Consider the following 15,238-nt stretch of genomic DNA (forward strand, 5'->3'; position numbering starts at 1 on the left):
GGTTACTGAGCTGTCATCTCTCTTTCCGGAACAGGCCTGAAGCAGAAGGGGTGGAGGTGACAGTGTGAGGAAATGGTGCCTTTTCCTCCTCCACTTCTGCTTCTGGGCCATTCTGGCACGTTCCAGCACTTCTTGTATTTTTTTAATGACTCGAGCACTCCTCCTGTATATCACAGGATATCATATTTTACTTAGTTATTCCTATATTGAGCCCCAAAACCTGTGTTAGACTAAAGCATTACTTGTATTTGGCTAAAGTATGTCTTCCGGAAAGGCTTTCTGTCTTGGTTTGAAGACATCAAGAGATGGAGAATCCACCACTTCCCTTGGTGGTTTTGTTCCAGTGGGTAATCATCCTCAATGTTAAAAATTTGTGCCTAATTTCTAATTTGAATATGTCTGGTTTCAGCTTCCAGCCGTTGGTTCTTGTTATGCCTTTCTGGGTAAATTACAGAGCCCTTTAATACCTGGTATTTTCTCCCTGTGAAGGTATTTATACACTGTAATCAAGTCACCTCTCAATCTTCTTTTTTAATAAGTTAAACAGTTTGAGTAAGTCTCGCACTATAAGGCGTTTTCTCCAAAAATCAAATAATTTTTGTAGCTTTTTTCTGTGCTCTCTCCGATTTTTCAACATCCCTTTAATAATGCGGACAACAGAATTGTACACAATATTCCAGTATCAGTCTCACCAATGCCATACACAGAGGTAAAAATCCTCTCTACTCTCACTCACTACTTTCCTTTTCATACATCCCATGATTGCATTAGCCCTTTTGGCCACAGCAGCACACTGGGAGTCCATGTTTTATAGCCTAGTACCGATCCCTGTGGAACCCCACTAGAAACACTCCCATTCAATGATGATTCCCCACTGATGACTATCTTTTGAGGTCTGTTCGGCCTGAATGTTCCTTAACTGTTTCAAACTTTCACATTCATGTTTTAAGTATTTTCTTCTTTTCTCTCACCCCATTAAAAAAAAAAAATCCTCAAAACTTACCTCAAAGGAATATTCAACATTTCTTTCATTCTTCTTGTGTGCCAATCCCTTTACTTCCACTTTTTCAACACTCACTATTAAAAGTAAAGAAATGAGAAGAATAAGAAGGAAGTCCCTAAACACCAAGAAAACTAGTTATTCTTATCTAGCACCAACGTTTGTTTTGAGAGTGAAGCATGGCAGTATTACAAGCATATACAAAAATAAATTTGCCTCATTCAGTGCACAGGAGGAATGGTGATCATTGAATGGGTAGCTGTTTAATATTTCTTTCAGTTTTCATCATTCAACGTGCATCCACATGACTTAGTTCCTGCACACCATCCAAACCCTGCACTGAACACAGAATTCTTTATTTGCTCATGGTCTTTCTATGGCACTTAAGTTTGAGTTTACTGTCACAACACCCCTGTGAGGAAAGGAGATATTATCATCCCCATTTTGCAGACGGAAACTGAGGCACAGAGAGATTAAGGGGAAAAGTGTCAAACATGTCCACTAATATTAGGTGCCTGACCTTTTTCAGAGCAGTTAGCATTTTCATAGAGCTTTATATGTTCCAAGCACAGCTCCCATTTGATTTCAGTTACAGTGGGAACACTTCAGCCTGAACAGTTAAAATTTGAAAAAGATTTAAGCAATTGAAAATAGGGTCTAGTAGTGGAAGATGTTAGGCAACTTTACTGGCATTGCTGCCACCATCCCCTATGATACATTACCACAAAAGACAATCCTCCACTTCAGATTTTTGGCTACATTATCTCCATGGAAGCCTTACTTGGCTCATCAGCTGCACAAGAAAACCCCTAGTTCAACTGTGCCCTAGCCCTGATCCCACTCCCGCCCTCCGAACCCCTCGATCCCAGCCTAGAGCCCCCTCCTACACCCTAAACTCCTCATCCCCAGCCCCACCCCAGAGCCCACACCCTCCAGCCAGAGCCCTCACCCCGTCCACACCCCACTCCCCCACCCCAGTCCAGAGCCCCCTCCTGCACCCTGAACTCCTCATTCTGGCCCCACCCCTGGAGCGTGCACCCCCAACCAGAACCCTCACCCCCTCCCACACACCAACCCCAATTTTGTGAGCATTCATGGCCCACCATACAGATGTGGCCCTCAGGCCAAAAAGTTTGCCCACCCCTGATCTAGATCCTGGCTATTTTAGAAACTTCCTCTTTCTCCAGCCTTGTCCTTACTCATCTTTAGTCATATGCTTTTTAGGAATCATAGAATCATAGAATATAAGGGTTGGAAGGGACCCCAGAAGGTCATCTAGTCCAACCCCCTGCTCGAAGCAGGACCAATTCCCAGTTAAATCATCCCAGCCAGGGCTTTGTCAAGCCTGACCTTAAAAACCTCTAAGGAAGGAGATTCTACCACCTCCCTAGGTAACGCATTCCAGTGTTTCACCACCCTCTTAGTGAAAAAGTTTTTCCTAATATCCAATCTAAACCTCCCCCACTGCAGCTTGAGACCATTACTCCTCGTTCTGTCATCTGCTACCATTGAGAACAGTCTAGAGCCATCCTCTTTGGAACCCCCTTTCAGGTAGTTGAAAGCAGCTATCAAATCCCCCCTCATTCTTCTCTTCTGCAGGCTAAACAATCCCAGCTCCCTCAGCCTCTCCTCATAACTCATGTGTTCCAGACCCCTAATCATTTTTGTTGCCCTTCGCTGGACTCTCTCCAATTTATCCACATCCTTCTTGAAGTGTGGGGCCCAAAACTGGACACAGTACTCCAGATGAGGCCTCACCAATGTCGAATAGAGGGGAACGATCACGTCCCTCGATCTGCTCGCTATGCCCCTACTTATACATCCCAAAATGCCATTGGCCTTCTTGGCAACAAGGGCACACTGCTGACTCATATCCAGCTTCTCGTCCACTGTCACCCCTAGGTCCTTTTCCGCAGAATCCCACAATTGTTTCATAGGTCAGCTAATGACCATGCCTTTGTGATACCAGTTTAAGTTGTGGTATGTCCCGTATCTCTCCCCGGCCATCTCAACCAGTCTTTCTCCACTTAATTCCCCCCCATCACCGCCAAACAAAAATCAAAAACCTACCATGCATTTTCAATGTGGCTACTGTTTGCCCCATATTTATTACTTACTACCTTTTCCTATCCTAGAGCCCATCTTAATTTAAAGTTTTCAGAGACATTCCCCTGTCCTTTTTGAAACCATAATTTAATTATTTTTATTGTATTTTATCACTGAATTGTACCCTCAACACCTTAGTTTGGAGGTGGAAGATGTGGCACATTAAGAACAAGTCATCTCCCAAAGGGTTTTGAAAGGGTGGCTGTACATTGCTTTGAAGATATACAAATGCTTTAAAATGGGTAAGATGTTTTTCTCTCCATATATGTACTAAAAAGGAGTTCAATTCACCCTAAAGCATAGTTAGAATTGCTGTAGATTGAACATGGACTGGAATTAAATGCACTTAGAGATTTATCATGACCGGCAAGCAACTTTAGAGACATGAACATTAACTAGAGTGGATCATAGACATTAACTGAGTGGATCATCATTTGCTGGGTAAAACTGCCTAAAGGTAAAGCAGGAACAAACTTGTTGAAGGACTGGCATAAATTTCTGCAATATACACATCTTCACAGATTGACAGAGGGAAGGGAAGCCATTTAGATTTGGCAACTGTTACTCAGTTGTCTTCAAATCTTCAACCAAGTGTTACCGTATTGGCTTTGTTCTGCATTCCTTGAAGTTTTTTTAGTATTCAGATAAGATCTCTAGAGATATCAGCAAATGCTAGAGTAATTCAAGCAAGACAGGGCTGTACATGGCTGTAAAATAAAATAGTTGTGTACATTTTACTAGTTGGGTTATTGACATAAGATCATATTAAAAAACTATGTATGTGTATTCCCATGAATTCTCTTCACCTAAACCAGCTAACATGTTAAAACTACAACTTGCGCTGCTTATACTAGGACCATAAAATGTTAACTATTGTATGTAGAAAAAAATTCCTAATGTGGATAGCATAACTCATTTTCCCACTTAAGATAATCCATGATCAGCTACTGCTAAAGGATCTTAATTTGTTATGGGGAAAAAAAGAAGTAAATCTAAGAGAACAATATAAATAGTATAGTATCCAATCCTGTTCCCACTAATGAAATCAGTGGAGGAACTCATGCAGCAGGATCAGGACTCTCTGGGTTCTCAGCAGAATACAGTACCTTTTCCTGAGATATATTCATCTTAATTTCACAAACTGCCTTAGGGAAAAACATTGCACAGCAACAAAATATATATTTATTTTAAAGGTAACACCACATAATAGGGAGGAAGCCTGAAAAAACACAAAAGCCTGCACAGTGGGAAACTTATTTTAGCCAATACCAACACACACCTACATAACATACCATGACGAGGCTATGTGCAAAGCCAGGTGTGTTGGTTAAATAAATCAATTATGTAATTTATCCACTGTTCTGAGTCAATTAAATGCACTGTACTGAATACATCCCTAGCAACCATCCCAATTAAAAAAGTGTGCCATTTATCAGTCAGGTGATTAAGTGGATTCTACTATATTGGCAGCTTTGGAGGATTCTGTAAGATTCAATTTATTCTAGAGCATTCAATACAGTTCAGTGCACAGAAGTTAAGTTCCTATACTGCATCCATCACAATCATCATCAGAGTTTTCCTATTTAGATATTAACCTTCTAGTAATCTTCTCCCAACTAGTTAATGTTATTAAAAATGTCACAGGTCTAAACAAAAAAGTCCAGAACTCTGACAGTCACTGGGTGGGTGTTGGAATGGACATGAGCAACACATCTCGAAGAACAAGAGTTACAAGAGGTAGGTAACCATTTTTTCTTCTCTGAGTGCTTGCTCATGATGATTCCAAGTAGGTGACTCCCAAACAGTCCCTAAAAGGCGAGGTCGGAGTTCACCAAGTTGCAGACTGCAGCACCGCTCTGCCAAATGCGGAATCATCTCTGCCCTGCTGAGTAATGGCATAGTGCGAGGTAAAGGTGTGGACTGATGAGCACATCGCTGCCCTGCAGATGTCCTAAATGGGGACCTGTGCCAGGAACGCTACTGAGGAAGCCTGCGCTCTTATGGAGTGCGCTGTTAGTGCTGGGGCAGGTATCTTTGCTAGGTCATAGCACATCCTGATACAGGCCGTGATCCATAAAGCGATCCTTTGGGACGACACTGAGAGCCCCCTCATCCGCTCAGCAATTGCAATGAATAGCTGTGCTGATTTTCAAAATGGCATTGTCTGCTCAGTGCTAAAAGCTAATGCTTGTCTGACATCTAGGAAGTGAAGCATCCATTGCCGGTTACAAGCATGCAGCTTAGGGAAGAACACTGGAAGAAACATGTCCTGATTTGTGTGGAATTGAGAAACTACCTTTGGGAGGAAAGCCTGTGTGGCCGCAACTGTACCTTGTTCTTATAAAAAACAGTATAAGGGGACTCGGACATCAAGGCCTTAAGCTCAGACACCCTCCTGGCTGAAGTTATAGCCACCAGGAATGCCACTTTCCAGGAAAGGTAGAGGAGAGAACATGTTGCTAGGGGCTCAGAAGAAGGGCTCATCAGCCTCTAGAGCAGGGGTGGGCAAACTTTTTGGCCCAAGGGCCACATCTGAGTGTGGAAATTGTATGGCGGGCCATGGATGCTCACAAAACTGGGGTCAGGGTGCGGCCGGGGGGGAAGGGGGCGCAGAGGAGTGAGGTCTCCTCTACCACTCCGAGTTGTAGGAGCGTTTGCACCTCCTATACGAGTAACTGCTCGTGAGAAGAGTCCCTGAAGAAGGTGAAGGTGGGTGGGAAGGGGGAGGAAACTGAATTGGAGAGAATATCCCAATTCAACCATGCTCAGACCCACTGGTCTGAGGTGATTTGTGCCCAGGCATGGTAGCATGGGATAGATGATTCACGAAGGGAGGGGAAGGATCTGGACTGGTGCATCCCATCTTCAAAAGTCTGGCTTGGAGGCTGAGGGCAGCCTTGCTGAACCCTGGCCCTTGTTAGAGGAGGGCTCAGAAGGTCTGCATCTATTACTTCTGCCTCGCTTCCTGCTATTGTCCTGTCTGGGGGGAGGGGAGGATTAGGGTAGAAGCAAGGGGTAGGCTGTGGCTTCAAATATTTCCTGCGGGCGGGGATGTATGAAGCCCCAGGAACTTCAGTGTTGCCCGTGAGTCTTTAAGGCTGTGGAGCTTAGAGTCTGTTTGCTTCAAGAAATGCCATGAGCTGTCGAAAGGCAAGTCGAATTGTCTGCTGAACTTTGTGCGAAAGTTCCGATGCATGAAGCCATGAGCTCCTTCTCATAGCTATGGCTGTTGACATAGTCCAGGTTGCCAAGTCTGCAGAATCCAGGGAGGCCAGTAAGGAGGTCCTCGCAATGACCTTGCCTTCCTCAAGAACGGCAGCAAATTCCGAACAAGAGTCAGCCAGAAGCAGATCCTTTAATTTGGACAATGTGTTCCAGGAGTTAAAGCTGTAGTAGCTGAGGACTGCCTGCTGTTGCATCCTCCACCTGACACTCCCACACTGGGGATTCCACAAGAACCGGACTCAACGGACCTCCCTGTGAGGCTGGAGTGGGTGGTGCCAGCTGAGTCGCAGCAGGGTGTCCCAGCGAGGGACGCAGCCCACTAGTGCCTCCTTGCTCTGCTGCTCTAGTGGGAAAGCAACCTCGGTCAGTCTTCTTCTTGTGTGACACTGGCGAATGGGAGCGGTGCTGTGCACTCACACTGGAGAAGGTCTTTGGTGCCGGGGAGGAGCACTGCCAAGGGTCTCTATCCTTTCTCTGCACTGCGGCCTATCTTACTGCGGACGGCGCACTCCACACCAAAATGCTGAGCTGGGGTTGGACACTGCCTGTGCTAGCTGGGGATGAAGGGCTGACTCCATGAAGAGCAGTTTTAGCCTAAAGTCCCTCTCCTTCTTAGTCCTTGGGTGGAAGCCTCTTCAGATTTTGCACTTCTCAGTCTAATGGGCTTCCCCCAAATGCTTGAAGCAGGAGTCATGTGGGTCTCCCTTTGGCATAGCGCTTCAGACAGGAGCTGCACGGTTTGAATCCCTGAGACTGAGGCATACCCCAGTTCCTGGGAGGGGGAGAACGCGGTGGTGGTGGGAAACACCCAACTAAAACGTCTCTTAACTAACTATGAACTAATGAAAACTAACTAATCCTAAATTTAACAATTTATTGGTACAACAAGGGAAAGTCTACTAGGGGATCAATTGCCATAGCAAGAGAGGAGAGCTGCTTCAACGACCATCACTGGTGGTAAGAAGGAACTGAAGAGGCAGCGGGTCAGCAGGGACCTACATTCACCGCCATGGAGGTGCGACACCAGGGGGTTCCACAGCCGACCTGACAGGTACCGCTAGACGAAAAACTTTCCAACAACTGTGCACGTGGCACGCACACATCTACTTGGAATCAACATGAGCAAGCACTCAAAGAAGAAAAAGTTGTACCCCTTTTTTTGCTGCTTGATAGATTACAACACAGAATCTGTCTCATTTACTCAAAACCCCCTAGGAATTACTTAGAGAGTTAACTGGGCTATATCATTAAAATTACACTTAAACTTTCATGTGGTACCTTGCCAGAAATCCCCCTCTCCATCATCAGGATCATAATGATATAGCTGTAATACATATTGTTGCATAGAATGAAATGAGTAGTGATTTCAACTCAGACTGATACACATATCCAGTCCACAACAGCAAAGACACCACCTGTTGTCACTGGCAGTTGGGGCAAAAGAAGTGTCCAGGACCAGACTAGTAGGGTTGTTGAACCACCTCTCGAAAGTTGGCTTGCTGCTTGGGATTAAGGTAGTGGTAAAGCAAGGAAGCTTCATTGTTGACACCCAGTGGAATGCTGACCATTCATACAAATCATAACTTGAATAACTTCTTCTCTTCAACATGCCATGCAAATGGGGGTGGACAGGGAGAAGAAAAAATGGTGGTGTTTAGGAAGAAGCTTCTTTTGGGGGCAGGTCATTCCCTAACAGTCTACCATGGGGTTTCCTGTGCCTTCCTTTTAAGGATTTGGTACTAGCCACTGTTAATCACAGATAACTGGACTAGATGGACCACTTACCTGATCCAGTATGGCAATTCCAATGTTAAGGTTTTTTTTTAAAAAATTCAAGATTAGCAATCACAGCAATGAAGACTTTAAAAGGATAAACAATGTAACACACATCAGCAAGGTAAGAACCAATATTTCAAAAGTAAACTCTGCAGATGAAAAAATCAAACATCTGTCTCCTTTTACAATTAATTTTAAGGGTCTTATCAACAGAATTTACAATGCCCTGGTTTTCATTTTCTTATTTCATAGATGGCTTAAACAGGCTGATGCTTTTTTCAGGATACGTTTCCTGTCATGTTTCCTGAAATCAAAGACCGGTTATAGATGAAGGCCTTTGAGACATTTTTGTATATAGACAAGCTTAACAGAAGAATAACTAGACTGCAAAGAGGATCGTGAAAATCTGACACAGCAAAGCAACAGAGCTGACCAAATAGGGATTAAACTAAATGATTCTTGTGGTCCCTTCTAACCCTATGATTCTATAGGGTAAATCACAAAATTAAAAACTCTCCATTTAGAACAAATGCTGTGGAAGCCTTTCAGTGAGAAACAACCATGCACTCAGTGTGAAAGAGTATTTTATAATACATAGTATTTTATCTGCACATAGGTTCAACTTACATTGTATGCAGAATAGTGGATACACGATTTAAATTGTAAGATCCACATGGCAGAGACTGTGTTGACTTTAATACAGCGACCAGCACACCGTTGGTACTCAGCAAATAAAGATGAGAGAAGCTAGAAGTCACGATTAAAAAGGCAAACCTCACAGGTGAAATTCTATGCCCTGTGTTATGCAGGAGGTCAAACGACATGATCATAATAGTCATTTGTGGTCCTAATCTATTAACTTAATTCATGAAGCTTTGTTTCCTTACAGGAACACTGAAGCATTCAGAGAAAAGTACAACTGATTAAATGTTTGTTTAAAATATGTGCTTGTCTCAAGGAATTAATAAAACACATTCCAAGTAATTGTTTGCTCACAGTTTTTAAACAAATGTACAGTACAGTATCTTAAAAAATAAAAAGAGAAGTCATGTAGGAGTACCTTTCTAAAACAAAAGAATCCCTAAAAATGCTGGTAGAATGCCAGGAAAAGTAGAAGTGTGGTAAAAAAAAATAGTCATTTGTGCATAATATAAATTAACTTCTTTAACTTTTAAAAACAATTTGAATAAACCAAGCACATACATTAAAAAAGCCTCTTGGTTTTAAATTTCTCTACAAGTCTTTTTATCCCCCCTGCCATAAAATGCTTTCAATAAAAAAGGCAGATATTTTCCCTCATTTAAAATCATTTATCGTCTGGATCCTGAGAGTAGTGGAACACGACAACTTCTCTTGAAGTTGGCACTATTTTATGCAATAGAATTATGAGATCCCAGCAAATACATGAATGGATCTGCTGCTGTACCAAATTTACAATGCTAAATTTTGCGATCCAGTTACCATCACATTTTATTTTACCTGCTCTCTACCAGTCAGCACACAAAGATTCACATACTGCAAGCCTAGAGGGATCCATAGAGAATTAAAAAAAAAAAAAAAGTTGAAATTTTGTATATAAATGACAACATGGAAATGGCTGGCCAGGTCTACAGAAGGTGGCCATCCTGCCCAGGAAGCTGAAATAGATGGGAATTGAGGGCTCAGCACCTTTCAGAATAGAGCACTCAGAATTTGGTAGTAGTTTGCAACAGTGTATTAAATTCAGTAACAAGTGAGATGAGAAACACAGCACAGAGTGGAAGTTTAGAAAACTACATATTGTAACTCCCTTTAACAAATTCTAAATAGTCAATCATCATCACAGCAAATCCCACAGGGACGTGGCCTCCTTGCAAATCGACACCTGGATCGATCTCCGGTGATGTGGTCTGATTGTATATCCAAAAATTTTTTTAACATTAATTCTCAATAAACAGAGCTGTGATTATAAACAGAGAGAAAATTGGCAACATTGATCTGTCCTTGATATCTCCCCACAGGAACCCTCTGTTTTGAAGAGAGTATCCCAGAGGCCCTACATTTTATAAATACTCAGTTGAACTTTCAAACTTATGACCCAGTAGGGTCTGAATCATTAAATATTAAAAGGATGACATAGAAACCTTTAGACTTAAACTATGCTCCATTTACCAAACAGCAAGAAAAACTCCTACAACTTCTTTTGCCACACATTAACTCACTCGGCAACCATTCCTGAGCACTGTCAAAAGCAGGAGCCATCCAATCTGCACTGAAACATTGAGGAGGGAGAGTGGGAAGGGTGAGGTATTTAAACAGAGATGTCCTTTCTTTTATTTTGGGGGCGGGGGGGGGGAGAGAGGATTGTGTACTATTACAGAATCTCTCCTTTTGGGAGAGGAAAGAGAAGGTGAAGAAGAGGAGAAATACACATTGTATCACTTATAAAAGCTGCAGATTTGATAACAGACAATTTTATAAAAAGTATTACTGCAAGAATTACATAAATGCTAAATTAAGTTCTAAACTGACAAATTTACAAATGCACATCACTCCCAGAAATGGTAGCTAATTATAGTAACATCAGAAAAAAGAGCATCAGTAAGTAAAATATACCAAAAGACCCTTTCGACACTCTCTAAAACTAAGAGGTGGTACCCTAACAATGAGTGAAGGAGGATGCCTTTACAAGTCAGTGTTTCTTTTTGAAGAATCTCTAAAGGTAGCTAAAAGAGGAAAGCTGGCTCCAAAAAGGATGAAATGTAATGCATTATGTACAGCTAGGTATCGGATATGTTGATCTGTCACATAAGGATGCTCCTTTTTATTGTTATATTAGTGATGAAATGTAAATTATTAAAGCTCTTGTCACTTGGAAATCACCAGAAAGAGTAGCATGATTTGCTGCCAGAGGATTAACCTGCTTTCATGTAAGAAGTTACCTAATAAATAATCACCATCTAATCAAGGTATGCAACATGGACATTACATCAACTGATCTGGCAGCCTCTATACAAGTGCAAGGTCTGTTTCTGCTGAGAAGTATTCAAGTTGTGTAATAATTTAATACATAGCTTATACGTCCCTCTATAAATGAATGCAGAATATGACAGCTGTTGAAAAAGCATGAAAAAGTAGTATGATCTTCTGACATGGACAGACCGAAACACTGTCCTCATGAAGCTGCAGCAGAAGACAGAAACACAAGGGACAATCTCTCCTCATCTGGGAGCAAGTATAAGGTGACTACTTAACGTTACTGTGCACAGTTCCTTCCCAATGACTGGATTTTTCTGCATAAAAGCACGTATTATACTGTTATCAATCTACTAAGTTCATGCATATATTCTTCTAGATGGAGACTGGTACACTTGTAACTCAGCAACTCAATTATGTACTTATCGATGTGGAAGTGAAGAAACACAGTTGTAAAGCAGAACACTCAAAATGTTCTTAAGAGCCCTATGAAGTGTTCTTGTAGCTGGGTCAGTCCCAGGATATTAGAGACACAAGCTGGGTGATGTAATGTTTTTTATTGGACCAACTTCTGTTGTGGAGAGAGACAAGCTTTCAAGCTACACAGAGCTCTTTTTAACCTAAACGTTTTATTGAGGACTTCCCTAGGTGTACAGTTACCTTGAGGGAACAATCCCTTCACTAGATCCAAAGACCACCAAGGTGGCAGACTTTTGTTTTGTGAGGTAATAGCGTTTATCAGATTTACTCAATTTTCATAGTCTTCCAGTCTTTTTGAGTTTACGTATCTCAAATTAAATATTAGGAATAGGATCATACTCCTCAATATGATCCTATACCTAATATTTAATTCCGCAAATTAAATATTAGAAATAGGATCATATTTGGTAAATTCTTCCTCCTGGCTCCTAACCTGCCTACTGGACCAGCTCTGTCAGGCTCGTACTATTCCTTTCCATTTTCCTCTGATGTAGAGGGGGTAGGACCAAGCGGCATGGTTTACCCTTGAATCTGAACAGTTTTTCATTTAGAAGAGGCAAAAGTAGGGGGGAGGGGAAAGGAGAAAGTCCTACAAGGAATCCTGACAGGCCTTTGCTTTTTCATCCACTTGTGCAATTTAAGATAGTGGCCAAACCAGGGTCTACTATAACAGCTGCCCCTGGAACCTCTCAGTAGTTGCTATCAGCATGTCATCTTATCTCATCTTCTGCATTTCTTCTTGTTGGCCTGTTTTCCCTTCTCTTGGGTCTGCTCTGCAGATGGGAAGCAGAAGTTTTACAAGGCTCCTCGCATGTAGTTGTTGCCACAGAGGACCCTTTTTCCTTCATGGAGGACAGGAGTTCCTGGGGGAGTAAGAGAGGGAGAAAGAACTATCTATCCTAGAAAGCTTAGTAGATAAAATGTCAAATGATGGTGGGATCCAAATGAGCCTCACAATGGGGCATATTGTCTTTCTGTAGATGCCCACCAAAGAATTGCCCCGTTGAGAGCTGCCTCTTAGACAGTGAGGAAACTGGGGCTGTGAAGAAAAGGAGCTATAGCCAGAAAAGAGGCAGTGAAACAGCTCGTCTTCTGTTTGTCTCCACTGCCTACTCTAGAAGAGCAGCAGCACACTGTGGCTGGAAACTGGTGTTCTCCTGGTGCAGTGAAAATAACTTTCCACTCAACAGCAGTGATGTCCACAGAATGCTAATGGTGGGAATACTCAGGAGAGCTGTCATTTTTCCTTGCTACTTGGAAATTAAAGACTTTCTTACAGTTTATAGAATGCGTTTAGCACTGGGCTCAATACACAGGTTTTTTGTTGACAATGTGATCCTAGTTCAATTTAAAATAATACCCAGAAACCTACAGGCTGCATTATCCCACAGGAAGGAATTACACAGCTTTAAAAAAGAATGTCAATTTATTTTTTGGCAGCATATGGAAAACTCAATATTCATGGGCTGTGTCCCCTGCCTCCATTCAAATGGCTACTATTCAGCATGATCCTATTTCCTCAGTTTGGTTCATTTCATTTGCAGACTGAGTAACCCTTTCATGTTTCTCCAAAACAGGATCTAGATTAAAAATAACCCAAACCCTTGCCCATGTATTTTAGCTCTTACAAGCTCAAATCAAAACAATGTATGAATTTAATGAACAGAGAATAATGTTGTCAGCATTTTAGCTAGCCACAAAAGGCCACAATGTTTACCGACATAATCGTTCCAGGATTTTATTATATTTAAGGAGCTATGGAAAAACATCTCACTGTCTGCACTCAACGTGGGAGATGACTCATATCTGGAGAGGAAAATCTAAAGCCCAGATGAATATCATTCAGCTGTTTTCAGAAAAAAACATATGTTCAAACACTAGAATCTAAATAATTGAAGTTTTTCTTACCAAATATTTTGGGCTATCAGCACTAAGTTTTGTGTTACCACTGTAAAACTGGATAGCTTACTCACTTTACAGACAGCTGCCACGGGTTTGCTTGTTTTTTTTTAAAAGTTAAAACATATTTGTACTGAATAATTTATTCAAAAAGAGCTGCTGTACTAGACATATTGTAGATCAGCTCCTGGCACTCTTACGAAGCGTGAGAACAGTCACATGCTAAACTAGACAGGTGCTATTCCTTTCAAAGTATACTTTTCATGGACGCATAGCTAAAACTATTATGTGGTAGGCAGAAAAGGAGGGGGGTATTGAAACCTCTGACAACAAAATTGAACTGTGTAGCAAGGACGAGGAAGGCTTCAAGAGTCCTATCTTATTAGTCACAGATACCGCAGCTACAGAGGAAATGTTTATTTTTGCTTTATTAAAAATACTCTTCAAAGGTTGGTTTAAGGAAAAGTGTCCTCTATAAAAGCACAAAATACCTGCACAGTAATCTTGCATGCCCCTCTTTTTTACAGGGTGTGTGTGTGACAGGGAGTACACTATTCAAACGTAGGCACACAGTTGCATGTGTAGGCAGGCACCAAACCTGCAAAGATGTGAAAGTGTGGCCATACCTTCATGAACTGTGAAGTAACTCCCTACTGCCTTATACTGCACAGTGTATAAAGTTAAGCATGTGCAGGATTGAGGCCTCAATCTGAACATATAATTACTATATTTGTGTACACAAACTGGGTAACTGTATGCATAACTGCATCTAATTAGCTATTCGAATATACAAATGTGGGGAATACATGTCAATTATGCATGCAAGTGGATGCCTGACTTGCCTAAAAATCAGGTCCAATGTTTTGTCTTAGTTTTCAAGTTAGAAGACAAATGGTAATTTTCTCTAATCAGAGTAAAGTTCTGATTTTCAGAAGTGTGCTCATGAAATTACTGTGACTGTATGCATAAATGCTCAGTTCCAAACAGTTTCAGTACCTGAATATTTCTGCACATACAGTTAAAGAAACAGGCTTTTCATGTCTAATCACAAATTCCAAACCAGTGAAAAATATCTTTTAGCGTAATCTACAACAGAGCAGATATACAAAACTTTGTTTGTAAATTAAATATGTAACTTTTTGGAGAAGTAATGTGCCCACACCGCGAACCACACTTTACTTTTAGTCTGGTTCTAACTGACCAGGGGATTGTTTTATTTAATGTCCTTGCTCGGTCTGCCTCTGAACATTAGGAGTTCTAGGCTTTGGGTTTTGTTTTTTTTTTTTTTAAAGGGACAGATCTATCCTACAGAGAGAATGCTCCTTGGCAAGAATTTTTAATTCAGCAAGAAACAAAATGTAACTAGTTGACTACAAATCCTAGTTCAAAAAGTTTTATAACTTGGTGTATAAAACAATCTCAAAGAGAGCCATTTTCTATGGAAAAAATATGTACAAGTTTAGCTGTACTAGGAGTTAGCCTCTCTCTCTGCCCACAACACATATAAATTGTACTAAAATGCAGGCCAAACTAAAATCCCACCACCTCCCAAAGAGAAAAAACCTAATGAAACTGAAGATTCCAAATTTCTAGATACATCTAAAACAGACATATGCTGTCACCTGAATAAAGGCATCTGAATAAAGACACACCCCATCCTGGCACATTTTGGAAGGAACCCATCCAGAGAAGAGCACTGTACACCAAATTTATGTTTCTCCTGCAAATGGGAGTCTTGTTTTGAGCCCTGATTTTCTCCTGGGTTGTAAGAAACAGCCTCAATTCAGAAGGCCAGAT

The 15,238-nt window shown here is 41.5% G+C and overlaps 1 protein-coding gene across 1 annotated transcript in view; it reads right to left on the bottom strand.

Annotated features, from left to right (window-relative positions):
* The window catches only part of ZCCHC14 (zinc finger CCHC-type containing 14), a 91,709-nt gene that overhangs the window by 24,169 nt on the left and 52,302 nt on the right, over window positions 1-15,238 (bottom strand). The window contains exon 3 of the mRNA XM_048870718.2: window positions 1,004-1,077. Coding sequence (XP_048726675.1) covers window positions 1,004-1,077 — 74 coding nt within the window. The remainder of the gene's footprint in view (window positions 1-1,003; window positions 1,078-15,238) is intronic.

Source organism: Caretta caretta, chromosome 12, assembly GCF_965140235.1.
Source record: "Caretta caretta isolate rCarCar2 chromosome 12, rCarCar1.hap1, whole genome shotgun sequence".
Lineage (NCBI taxonomy): Eukaryota > Metazoa > Chordata > Testudines > Cheloniidae > Caretta > Caretta caretta.